General features: G+C 33.8%; 1 protein-coding gene across 1 annotated transcript in view; it reads right to left on the reverse strand.

The window, feature by feature from the left end:
• LOC110376233 (zwei Ig domain protein zig-8) overlaps positions 1–14247 on the reverse strand; it is a 182136-nt gene that overhangs the window by 17582 nt on the left and 150307 nt on the right. Inside the window, exons 5-7 of the mRNA XM_064038087.1 lie at positions 6324–6508; positions 3612–3728; positions 1561–1654 (exon numbers count right to left, since the gene is read on the reverse strand). Coding sequence (XP_063894157.1) covers positions 1561–1654; positions 3612–3728; positions 6324–6508 — 396 coding nt within the window. The remainder of the gene's footprint in view (positions 1–1560; positions 1655–3611; positions 3729–6323; positions 6509–14247) is intronic.

The following is a 14247-nucleotide window of genomic DNA, read 5'->3' on the forward strand; positions in this document are numbered from 1 at the left end:
CAAACTCAAAAAAAAATCAATGAACACGAATGCAAGAATATTTAAAAAATCCATTCCGTTAATGTTTCTCATTTAACATACCCAGCTTTTATTCCAAAAAGAATTCTCTCGGCCATTAACTCAGTAAGGCGAATAAGTTAACTGGCTTCTTTTCAGTCTAGTTTCATTTTATGCAGACTCTAGAAAAGTCTAGATAAAAACTGAATGCACGCAGATTTCTCTTGCTTTGATTTTAAAAGTGATAAATAATAACCTAGCGTGGAATAGTAAAAATAGTTTTTATTTACAACTAGGTTCCGCCCGCGGCTTCGCCCGCGTCGAGTTCGGTTATATCGCATTTCCAAGAGAACTCTTCAAAAGTCCGGGATAAAAACTATCCTAAGTTCTTTCTCAAGGTCAACTCCATCTCTGTACCAAATTTTATTAAAATTAGCTCAGTGGTTTAGACTTGAAATTGTAACAGACAGACAGAGTATCTTTCGCATTTATAATATTAGTAGGGATCGTGAGATCGTAAAGAAAAGATATATGGTTTGAATACGCTGAGTAAATGGTGCATGACCGTGGTCAAAGAAAATATTGCTGTAAATACTTGTACATTTAAATGAATTTTATAGCTGTAAAAAGATTTAATTAATTTTGTGTTTACATTTTTGTTGTGAATTTTATTAAGTAGTTTTTTTAGCACAGCATGTAAGGTCCCCTATGATAAACCTATTTTATATGTATCATTAAGCCAGGTTTAAGTATCTGAGAAAGTCTCTAGAAGTGAGTAGCCAAAAATTGGGCTCATATGAAAATATAATATTCATCATCTAATATATCTGATGAGTGATGAAATATGAGACATGTTGACATAAAGTAAATTAAATGGACCGTAAACGAAAGATATTTGAAAACAAAAAAAAATAAAGTTGAGTCCTCACATAAAAAAAAAATCATAAATAAATAATTGACATTCTCTATTTAATTTTAAATAAATACAAAAAGTTAAAAGAAAAAAGGTCGCTATAAAAATTCTATTTTTAAATCACAAATTGGCTGTTCAGGTATTCTCTGTAACTAGGAGAGCTCTCAGATTTTTTCAACCAATTGGCGCCATCCGAAGTAGTTCTGTTTATATTTGAATACATTATTCTAATTTCGAATTGTGCCACTAACTTGTAGCGTTTTATTTTTGTATATTTTTTTTTTTTTTGTAAAAAGCTTGCGCCTGCCGTTTTTATTTAAGTTTTATGCGAAGGAGTACCTATAGGTATAAGGTTAATTATTATTATCATTGAGTCCCTGAAACTGAATCATGTTTCAGTACCTATTTGGCCTTTACTCACATAATTATGGGATGCAATCAACTTGGCTTTAGAATGAAACCCTTGGGTAACATGCTCAGCAACGTAGTAGATTTATCAGTTATATTTTTTGGCATATTCAGTAGTTATTGAAATGATAAAGCATTATCTTTTATTTAACGCTTATTGTTGTGTATCCCAGTAAATAATTCGTTCATTTTTATTTTAATAAGTTCTTTATTTCTATGAAAAAAGGAACTCTTGTACTTACCGACGACGGAGAGGTACATTCTATGGCCGATGGGAGGCGTGGTGCCGACTTGGCATTCGTATATACCAGAGTCGCGACGTTGCGGAAACCGAATCTGGGAACAAATAATACATTTTTACTATACAGCTTGGAAAAAAATGTTTGCTGCTAAATAGAATTGCAGAAGTAACTCTTTCTGTTTATCACCATTGACTATGCCTATGACCCTACGTGCTTCTGGAAAGGCTTTACATCTTAGTTTCATGCCCTATTCAAAATCACACAACGTTTAAAAAAATAATTGATACTTTATAAGGGACCATTACACTCTACTTCTGTTTTAAGAGTACTTTAATTTGTAATACACAGTATATAAGTTTTAAAATTATGTTTCAGTGTAACCAGTTTCGTGGGGCATATACATGCCCAAAAATATGTTCACATGTTCAGGGATTTTATCGTTTTTGTTGTACTTCTGTTTAATCGAATAAAATATGTTTCTCCAAGAGTGTATTTCTGAACAAAGTATTAAGGCATTACGTCTCTATTCTCATGAACCTTTAGAAAAAAATGTGTCTAACCGTCAGTTGCACAAAGCTCCATTTAAGTTAAAGCTCCTTTAAATCTATTGCTGACTCTTTCTTTGTCAACAAAATTAAAAGGGTTAGCAATAGATTTATTGAAGCTTTAATTTAAATGGAGCTTTGTGCAACTGACGGAAAGTCCCATATAATGGGACACTACTTACAAACAACTACTTACTTACACTATAGCTAAAAAACAAAAGACAGTAAAAAGTGTCAAAAGCATTATGTGAAGAGCTGCAGAGCAAGCAGCGTGAAGCTGCGATATGCTCAGATGATTAATGTTGCAGCTCCACTTAGGAGACGGGCTTTTGTATCAAATTACCTGTCTGGACAAGGTGTGAGGGGTTTTTGCTGAAGACATTTGACGTAAAGCTACAGGTAAAATATCCATAGGTACTCCGTATTAAAAAGAGTAAAAAATTGTATTGGACAAGTACATTATCTGCGAGTAACATAGGCTCTATTTTATCCCGGTAAGGAGCAGCAGTTCCCATGGGACGCGGGTGAAACCGCGGGAAAACGGTTGGAATTTTATAAGGTATGCAGGGCGAAACTAAAATCGACAGTTATAGGTTACTCTTACAGCCGGAGCTTCCAGAGCGTCTCCAGGTTAATCTATCTATCTCTATGCAAACTTTCAGCTCAATCGATTGAGCAATTTTTTGTAATCACACAAATAACAGAAGACATAACACATACTTTTTTGTAGGTTAGCTACTTACGTATTTATAATCTTAATAATTATATGGCTATCGGGCGTAATTCAGTGTAAAACATTAGGTGACGACACTTAACCAAGGGTGTCATTAATTTTCGTACTCAATAATCTATGGTGTGACCTGCTTATTAATACTTTTTTAACTTGAACCTTCTTTTAAAATAGGTACAGGCAACAAACTTTTCACACATTCTCATTTCAAATAATTGTCACCAGCCAGTCTCCAAGAAGGTCATATATTATCATTGTAACCTCCACAGTAGGTACATTATCCTAATGGATCCGAGCTATGAGTCATCACTCAATATTTGTATAGTCTGAATATTATAGCCTAGAATCCTAGATAATATTATTATGTCGTTGAGTGGATTTATTGTGTCATTATTTTGTTATGTAGAATTTATTGAAGGTCATATGGGGAGAAGCTGCGAAATATATTAAGTAATTGGTGATGGGGCTGTATCTCTCTTATGTTGAGGAAATCTACTACCGAAAGCCACCCAGTGCTTCTGTCTATTTCCGCCAATTACATCGTAAAATTTGTTTTGTTATCAAGTTTCATGAACAGTGTTAGATATTTATTCTATCTAAGAGCTGTGGTATGTTACCTTTGCATTAATTTATTAGTGTCAACTTTCAGTCTAACCGGGGGCAGCTGAGTACCAGTATTTTACACGTAGCGTCTCCCTATCTGACCTCCCCAACCCAGTTAACTGGGCTACCCGATACATATCTCTTATATTTAATTCTTCTTCGTTATTTCTTACCTTCAGTATCCAGTCCTCGGTGTGAGGGTTGTGCACGCTGATGAACCTCTGGTCTGAGGTATACGTCATCCGCCCTGACGTCAGCAGGTGGATGTCACGGTGTCTGATCCATGATACCTGGTCACAAAATACATCCATCTTACATATAATAATCATAAAGTATTCACAGCTATTTCTTTTAAGTTTCTTTTCTTAATTCCATCATTTGAAGTGATGCCTTAAATTATTTAAAAGTGTTGTTTAGTGATGTCAAATATAAATAAGTATTGATATAATTGGCTTGCAATAAAACATCCTATTTGAAAATATGATCTGCTGTATTTATGATTTTTATTAAGTTTAATTATAAGCTTTAAAATGTGATTATTATTACGGTCAAAACTTCTCAATATAAAAAGAGTCTTAAATTTTAAATCTATTTATATTGCTTATTCACCGAAAACAATTTCTAAAGCTTTACCGTTTTCACCAATATTCTGATTCCAGAGAAATTCGATATCAATTTTGTTCTTTGTCTAAAAATCCGCTTACTGCGCTGTAATCCTAGTTTTAGAAGTTTTTTGTTTTAAACTCAGTGGAATTGCCTTTTGTTTGGATTGGATAGATAAATGAGTTATGTTACTCGTTTTGGTTCTAAAACGAGTGGATTTTGATTGGTCCCGAATGTACTAGCTAGTCTAGTTTCTAAAAATATTTGCCTGAATTTATTGGTACAATTCCTAAAAGTTCCTTTGATATCCAGTCGATGAAATCAAAGATATGATAGTCAAGTGTTTGAATACTGCAATATCATATCGATATTTGTAAAAAGCAAGGCACTTAATTTAATTATGAACGAATGAAAATAAAACAATTAATTGGACTCTTCCTGACTTTGTTATTGAACAATGCAATTTTAATCTCAATACTTCAATCAAGAGGTTGTTCTATAAATTGCGATTTTAATTATCGATAAAAAGCGTAACAACACTACAAATTAATTTATAGTTTAAGTCAATAAATATTGACTACAAAAATTAAACAATCAAGGTACTCATGATTTAAACAAATGATTGCACAAAGTATTTTCAGTATATTTGACTTTGTTCAATATTTATTTTAAAAGTGAACCTGGAGCTAATGTGATAAATTTTGAAGAGCCATCAATTTTACTATCGAAACTAATTTTTTTGATTTGTGTTTTGTTACCTTGTTTCAGTAAAATGTGTAGCGATTTTAAATGATCATTTTCATTTCGTTTATCAATTATTACACTAGTTTACAAAATCAAACTTTTTGCCTGTTGCTGTGGATTTAATGGCTGGTAACATTCACTTATGTTTAGTTTTTATTAATTACACCCGCAAAAATTTTTTTGTAGCTCGACTTTACTTGTTATTGACTTTCTCTTTTCTGAACCTTTTTCAGTCGCTGAAGTACGTATTTTATTGTAATTATACAAATATGTGAAGTTTTTACAACACGAGTAGTTCAAGGAGGCGTTGTTTGAACAATCCAAACCATGTTTGTTACTTATGTGGAGAATATGTGTTTGAGAAGAGTAGAAATGTCATCAGAGACGCTTAAAAATACTTATTTTTTATATTTTGGAATGTTGTTAGATAAAAATTACAAATCTTGGGCTCCTGATTGTGTTTGTAAATCGTGCGTTGAATACTTAAGATTATGGAAAAGTGGTAAAAGAAGTACTTTTAAACTTAAAACACCAACTATTTGGAAAGAATCGAAAAATCATCTCGACGACTCTTACTTTTGTAGCGTGAACATAAACAGCTTAAACACCAAAAATCGAGCTAAATGGCAAAACCGAAGTAGAACATATGTTCAGCGACCAGTGCAGCATTCACCTGAACTTTCAGAGAATAAAAATTATATTGAATTTTGAAAAATTATAATGAAAATTATGTTGAACTTGTCGAAGACCTGCTTTTACAATTAAGAGATATTGGATGCAATTTGAGCATAAACTCACTTCCTCTTCAGTCATCTGGACAGATTTCCAGAAAATTTAGGAGATATGAGCGAAGAGCAGGGAGAGCGTATGCATCAAGATTAACGTGTCATGGAAGAACGTTATCTGGGTTTCTGGGATGTAAATATGATGTCTGACTATTGCTGGTCTCTGATACGCCATTTCCCAAAGTCTACACATAAGAGAAGAGCTTTAAAGCCAAGTTTTTTGGAACTTAACAATTAATATAATTTTTAAACAAATATTCTTTAAGGTAAATCCACGTTTTTTCTCTTTAAACCGCACTAAGCTGAATCTCAAAAACTAGAGCTGATAAAAAAAAACTACTAATAGTTTTACATATGGTTAAATATAAGTAGTCAACAACAGCTTAAAAAATCCCGGCAACAAATGTACTGTAAACTATGTACTGTAAACTATTACGTTCTATTGACTTTTATGAAAACATTTACTTGTTAGTTTTGGTTGTTTTGGGTCAATCAATCATAATTTTTTATGCAACGCTTGGCGCTTTAGGTTCGTGTGGATAGAGGCTGTATTAGACAACTTAACAACAATCCGTGAGTTTTTCACTTAGAGGATAAGTCTAACCTCAAAATACTGAAACGTCACTTAACTTTCAGTTTTATTTTTTTTATATTCATTGTGGCAGAGGAGGTACTTATTCAGGGGAGATTAGAATGACGTTAGATCTATCTTCAAAATTAAGTAGCATTTCAATATTCATCCTTAATACTTACAGTCCTATTCCCCAAATCATGGACTCTGCAGTTGAGCTGTGCCGTCTTCCCCACTAGGGCTGTCACGTTCTTCGAGTGCGGGACATCGAACCTGGGACCTCGTTGTGTTAGTCCTAGGTCTACGTCGGTATAGTCTATCTCTTGTACTCCGTCTGCGCCTAAGCCGTTTGTGTTATCTGTGCAACCTGTGGACAAGGATGTTGGTTTTAGAACATTAAAAGAATGGTCTTCAATGGTCAAATTCTCCCGCTGTGGGTTAGCAGCGGTGAGGGGTCATTTGATGATTTTGACGTCATTAAAAAAAAGGTATAATTATAATTCCTCCCGCTGTGGGTTAGCAGCGGTGAGGGAGTGTCAGACTCTTACTGACTAAAAACCGTCGTGTTCCGTCATAGGCCTTTTTTGTACCAGGGCCGCGGTATCTCTTTCGAACAACCCGCAGCCATTATAATTATACCTTGAAGATAATTCTTAGCCATTTTGTAATACTTTACAGAGCTTAAAACATAGAGGGTTATCTAGACACACGGCAGTGTGTCCGCCAAGTTCGAGCAAAAAAAGCGACACACCGGCCGTGGGTTATATTACACGAACCATTTCGGGCCAAATTCGACCCCCCTGTAACTCAAAATCTATTTTATTTACGCATATCAAATTTCTAGTATCTGTTGAGACCCCCTCACTTATCTAAAATACAAAATTTCATTAATATACCTATTGTAGGTCTTGAGATATTGACGTCAGAAAATCGCTATTTTTACTATACACTCACTGACTGACTGACTGACTGACTCACTCATCAAAAACCTAGACCACTTCCAATGGTCGTATTGACTTGAAATTTGGCATGGAGGTAGGTCTTTATGTCAAGGTAAAGGGAAAAATCTGAAAATGGCCAAGTGTGAGTCGGTTTCAAAATAATGAAGGTGTTTTATACCCGGTGTAAATGTATACCCCTAAGGAACTAAAACGAACTAAATTTATCTATATTTATATAATATATCTTCGAATGGTCGTACCGATCTGAAATTCGTTACAAAGGATTGTATTTAGTCAAAGTAAAGTAAAAATCTGAAAACGGCCAAGTGTGAATCACTTTCGAAAATAACAAATGTTGATCCACGAACATAATATATGATAACATGTCATGTCAGTCAGTTGGTAAATCTAGTCCATTTAGTTAATCTAGTTCATTTCTTTGTAAGAAACATAGTGCATATTAAAAAATCTGAAAGATAGTATAAATGAGACATTTCTTTAACTAACTTCATCATAAGAAAAAAATAAAATAAACAACCTTACAAAAATAAATGAAATCCCACCCAAAACAAAAATGTGAAAGACTGCCAAGTTCGATAATATGGGAATGCTTCGCCTATAAAAGAAGTGAGATCTGAATAAGTACCAAGTTCCATAAACATACCTCAGTTAAAAATAGTTACTTTTTAATGATGTTACTTGGCAAGTTTTAATAGAAAATTAAATACTTGATTCATTGCGTTTAGTAGGTTTATAACTAGGAGTGTGAAAACTTGCCAAGTGACATCATTAAAAGTAACTATTTTTAACTGAGGTATGTGTATGGAACTTGGTACTTATTCAGATCTCACTTCTTTTATAGGCGAAGCATTCCCATATTATCGAACTTGGCAGTCTTTCACATTTTTGTTTTGGGTGGGATTAACGTTGACCTTAATTGAATGTTTCCTAAAAATATCTTAAAATAAATATATGTTAACCTTGCCCTGAATTTAATTTAATATTTACCATCATTATACCCAATATTCCAAGACCTTTTTAAATACAATTTTAACTAGCTTCCACTAGCAGTTTCACCCGCGTCACATGGGTATTTTGAGCACACAGTTAAAAAGTCATCTAAAGCCTTTTACGATAAATGAGCTATCTAACATAGAAATACTTTTTTCCGAGTAGTTCCTGAGATTACCGCGTTCAAACAAATAACTCGCCAGCTTTATAATATTAATTCCAAGCAAACTCTTTAGCTTTATAATATCAAGTTTAGATATACTAGTTAACATTATAATGTGTCATATCACCTAGATTGTTCCCGATACAAAGTTTAGACGTTCTCTTCCTGAGCCGTCAGCGTATCCGCGCAGTAGATGTCTTTAGTTTATGATATCACACGATCTCATCTGCTTCCGTAAGCGATCGTTTATGCATCTCACACATAGTTATATCGTAGTATAATATGTAGTTAATAAAGGAAATTCTCTGGCCTTATTTACTTATACTCAGAAACAGAAATATTGGTAAAAATGTCTTGTTACCAATCTTTATTAAAATAAGTCATATAGTTATAGGTTCACTGTTCAAAAATTATTATACCAACAGTTTTTGCCAAAACTACTTTAATACCTGTATAAAATATGGCCTTTATCACTTGGGCATAGTGCAGCTTCCAGTAAAATAAAGTTCAAATCGATTTCGGCATATTTAGGTGAAAACAAACAAGCAAAATTATTTTTAAAATAATATTTTACATAACACAATGTGTCTTATGAAAGGATAGTCCAGCCCGAAAAGTGAATAGAACTCCTACACATTATCTTTTTGCCGACAAACACAAAAAGTATGTTACTTGTGAAACTCATCACGTTGCCACCGGGAAGTCAAGTTGGTGCCACTTAAGTCACCGGGACTGTGAACTTGCTCACTCTTTGTGGAAACTTCGCTTTCCGTTTTAGTGATGTGCAAAACGATTTATCGATATGAGTTGACTCGATGCAGAAAAACAGCTCGGACAGATTTATAGATATCGATAAATGAGTTGACTCGATGTAGAAAACAGCTCGGACAAACATGTAGTTGAAATAACTAGCCTCTGCTAGATTTTATAAAATCTTTTTAGAATAAAAACTGGCAATATAGTATGATCTGTTACAGCCTTTTTATCGTGTCACTGCTGGGCACAGCAGGCCTCCTCTCACGTGGAGAAGGATTAACGTCTTAATTTAATATAATATTTGATATTTGCACCTGAATTAACTACCTATACTACTTATAAAAAAATAAACACGTGTAATGAACAAGACTGTTAAGTGCTTGTCGTTGATTAGGTCCTCCAAAACTCAAGTCAAATATCAAGTAAGCCGGAAATTACTAACTTCGATACAAAAACCTGCTCCACTTTCTAACGAATACATAAACTGACTGACAAATCCATTTCACCTCTATAAACGAAGTTCCTTATTCAAATAACGATCACGTAACACAAATAAGTCACTTTGAAATGTGATTCTAGTAAATTATCGATAGAATTCAAAGCACATCACTAGGGTTCGGATTACACGGTGTAATTTTTCGAACTACCTAATTATTTGAGTTCGCTCACGTCCCATCTCTAAATCTTGGTTCCTTGCACAAAGAAAATTTGAATTTAGTATGTAGATGACGTTTTAATGAAGCTACGTCGGAGGTGTGCCTCGACTACTTTGTCAACTCTTTCACTAATTGCTACTGAGAAGCTAATTAAGCAAACTATGTTATTAGAGAGAATAATTAAGATTTTTAGCACACTTTCTTCGCGTCTTTGTTCCACTTAAGAAATTGAAATTAAAAAATATGACCTAATAATTGGGTCTGTTTTGTGAAAATAGAGCTTCGACGATGTGTAGGTTGGCTGATATCACGAAAAACTTTGGTTAATTGGCATACTAAATATACCTAAAATAATTTATAGTGAAAATATGAAACGTCTTAAAACACTACACACAAGTTAAATTTGCGCAAATAGGTCGATACAGACAATAGACATCTTTAAAACGTTGTCTACCATAACCCTCAATAAACGCAAGAATGCTTCTACCTTTTACAAAAATTCAATACAAACTAAACCGCCCCATTCAATATCCTCAACAATTTAAAAATTACACACTAAATAAAGCAAGAATCTGCTACAGAACTCGAGCAATATCTACCTACTAAAAATACAATACGAAGCAACATTGTCACAACGTCGCGATAAATATCACGGAACAAAGTTTAATATCGGCACTAGAACAGTTTTGTCTTCGTGGCATTATGACATTATGGCGGGGAAGACAACTATTGTGTGTTTCTGAGTTATAGAACTAATTTCTTCGGAGTTTCGGAAGCGCGGTTTTTGGATGTGTGTGTAATCTTTTTTTTGTAATAGGTTTTTGTAGGCTAGCAATTGTTTTAATAACTATTTTTTGTGTGTCTTTGTGACACGCCTTTCAAAGATTATTCCATGTGGTAGATCGTCCATGTCTAATCGATCAAATGATTAAGCCTATTTTTTTAAAATTTATATTACACCATGAGTTGACTGTATTAATTCCAAAATAAAAAACCTACACACATTCAAACACCGCTCAATTACAAGCGAAAAAAAAAACGTATAGCATTCTGGAACAACTCAACCAGAATAGCCAGAAAGCAGATGGAGGGATAACGCGCCAAGATAATGTACTGAGGGTCTAAATTACATTTTGTCATGAACCACTTCAATCAAGACCGGCGCCCATTAACGGACGTTACACAAGATTTCTTTTTATATTTGATGAAAAAGAGAAAAAAACGGTCAAGTAAAGTTGGATTACAAAACAGAGGGTTCTGTATTTTAGTGTTATTCTTTTGTTTCTTCTTAACTTATATTAGATATCTAACTTAAATGTTAGTTTCCTTCTCCGTGGGAGAGGAGGCCTGTGCCCAGCAGTAGGACGATCAAAAGGCTGTACCGAACGAACGAGCTTAAAAGTTCTTGAAGTAAAAAACTATATTTTAAAGCTATATTCTAATGTTAACATGAAGTAGGCTTACTTTTACTTTTTAGGTTAAATAATTATATATACATATAATTAGGTATAACGATAAGAATATTTGAAAGTACATAGTTAAGATATATTGCTCAGTGCGTTCCTAAAATAAATACGGATAATACGGATCCCTAAAAGATGACATTATTAAGATTGATTGATGATTTTGATTAAGCAAAATATCCTAGAGACAATTGTGTCAGATTTGCTCGGTCCAATTCGTTCAACTGTATGGACCAAAGCTTATTCGGTGTAGCCATCTACTTAATACACAAAATAATTAAGAAAAATCATCTTTCTTTGCAAAGGATTATAAATAGATAATGTAAAAAAAAGGATTTTTATAATTAAAAGCAAAAATATAAAATGGAACATCATATGTGTCTAATATATTTTAATACATCAGTATCCTATATTTAAATAGTTTATTCACATTCTTACTCCATTATCACATAGGTCAAAAGATATAACGTTTTTTGAGTTATATTTAACATCTTTAAAGAACAGAAAATTTAAGTTTAAGCACTTAATGTAAGTTAAAACTAAAACCTTTGTACTGCTCCACATTTTTTTTACGTTTTTTACTTCAGAACTTTTCGCCCGCATTAGATAGAAAACTTAGAAAACCACGAAGCCTTCATATTTGTTCAGAGTTTAACTTTAAGAAGTCAATGCAGAGAACACTAAAACTATTAAAGTCTGTTTAACGTTGCTACGGGTGAAAAAATGAAATAAATGAATTTTGCGTTAAGACATTCTTAAGTCTTGTTGAAGCTTTCTTGCCCTATTATAATGTAGTTTTATTAAGACAAAAATATTGTGATGCTTTATTCTTAAAACAAGAAGATCAAAATTGACAAAATTTTTCATACTTTCCGTCATTGTTTTACCATAGATTTTTTATTTATTTTTTTTACCATAGAACACACTTTTTAACCAGACTTAAAAATATTATATCACGATATTACTTTCCAAATCAAAGTTACCACATATGTTCAATTTATTCAAGAAATCTGTAGAAACATTTTTATCTAACTAAATCATATAGGTGTCCCTTCCCAGGCCCTTAGGCTAATCACCCCCTTTTCCTTCAAGTCAGCGCCCTAAATGCTCACTCCCTTTTACTCGGAAACTAAAAGAGAGCCCTTTACAAACCCACAGTTTGTATGTTATACGTATTCGTATTTATTTTTAGAACTGCCAAGTAAGTAAGGAGGAAATAAAATGAAACTGAAATATGGTTGTAAGAAGCTGACATAAAATCTTTTGTACATATGTGATAGAATTAATAAAAAAAGGTATAGTTTTATTTAGGACAAAAACGACCTTACTCAACTGATTTGTTTGCTTTCAATAAATAAGCGTAATAAATTAAAAACCGGCCAAGTGCGAGTCGGACTCGCGCACGATGAGTTCCGTACCATTATTTAAAATCACGTTTTTTTGTATGGGAGCCCCCAAAATGTTTATTTTATTCTAGTTTTCAGTATTTGTTAGAAATATATCATCTGGGAAAATTTTAACTCTAACTGTCACGGTTCATGAGATACAGCCTGGTGACAGACGGACGGACGGACGGACAGAGGAGCGAAAACAACAGTTTCCCGTTTTACCCTTTGGGTACGGAACCATAAAAAGTATTTCACAGATTGCTCTCGATAACATGAAAATTATTTTAGTTTGGTTATTTGTTAACCGACTTCCCAAAATCAAGGTTCTCAATTCAGTCAATACGCATGGTTTGAAGTAAAAGATTTTCAAGGAACAATTCTCACCGACAGATTTCAATTCGGAGCCTAGCTTAAATAGAAAACATTATCCGAGTCACTTGGGCAGAAAAACGTTTCATCAATCGATCAGACCTGATAGCTCACCACTTGTCTTTGTCAGCACCAATTCACTAATCCCCTTTCTCATATAAACTAACAAATTGTCCTATTAATCAGACACCATTTTATCAAACTAAAAAAAAAAAAACAGACAAAAAATATTTCAATAGGCATAGTGAATGAATAAAGTAATGTGTCCGTCTTTTAGATAATCCTTAAATAATGGATGGAGGTATTTTTTATTTTCTCTCACAAACAAATAATAACGAAGATACAACACGATTGAATCTTATGTTACGTCACTTCTAAGCACATACATATTTAACTAAAAGTGACGCCATGAGCCCCCATTCTCAATCTTAGTAAATATTAATGTTTTAAAAAATAAAAAATGTGTATATACTGTATTTTTGCCAATCTAAAATGTAGACTAATTAGAACCACTACTTGTTTACCCTGTCATCGTGCTTTTATCCGTCTCCGTATCACATCTCAAAAACAAAACGTTTACAGTTCTGAAAAGAGGTCACAGACCATATAACCAGACGTTAAAGTGATCCACTTTCTAGTGAAAAACAGACGGTACTAGGTCTTATACACGGAGTAAGGAGAGATGAGCGGAGATGCCACAATGCAGCTAGGTCAGACGCCTCCTTCTAGGTTAAATTCGTACGGTGGACATGACCAAAATGATCACTTACGAGAACTAACGAGGCGTTTCGCGTTTTTGAGACATTTATCAACGAAATTTCATCACCATCATCTTCCCGCCCGGTTTCTCAAGTCATTTGGGGTCGGCGCAACATGTCTTTTTCTTCCATTCCTTTCTGTCAGACGCCATACATCCACAAAATTTGGAATTATAAAAAAAATTGGGTCCATAGAAGGCGTACAAGAGCGAAGATAGTAACGTTCCTCGTCCTCCCGCATTTTGGCGTGCTACTTAGACGATTTTTCGTTTTGGCACCTTCGCTAGTCATTTAATTCTCCATGACCATATAGCTCTTTCTCTTGAAATCTGGATCACTTTGAGAACCCAGGTCGAGAAGGGCTTAAGTGGACGACAATTTCATGGCGTTAACGACTGACTGTATTTCGGTGAGCTTAGATGACGTCACAAGTTTGTGTAAGCTCCGTTTAAAATGCTCGTGTAATCAAGTGAATGCTTCCTTGTGCTCTAAAGTAATGGAGTACTGGAGTGAAATATGGTGGGACGGTACGAATTAGTGGTGGCTTTGAGATCATTTTGGCGTCTGTTAAGAGAGGTTTATTGTTTTTGTTGGTTTTTTT

The sequence above is a fragment of the Helicoverpa armigera genome, chromosome 15 (genome assembly GCF_030705265.1).
Source record: "Helicoverpa armigera isolate CAAS_96S chromosome 15, ASM3070526v1, whole genome shotgun sequence".
In the NCBI taxonomy this organism is placed as follows: Eukaryota; Metazoa; Arthropoda; class Insecta; order Lepidoptera; family Noctuidae; genus Helicoverpa; species Helicoverpa armigera.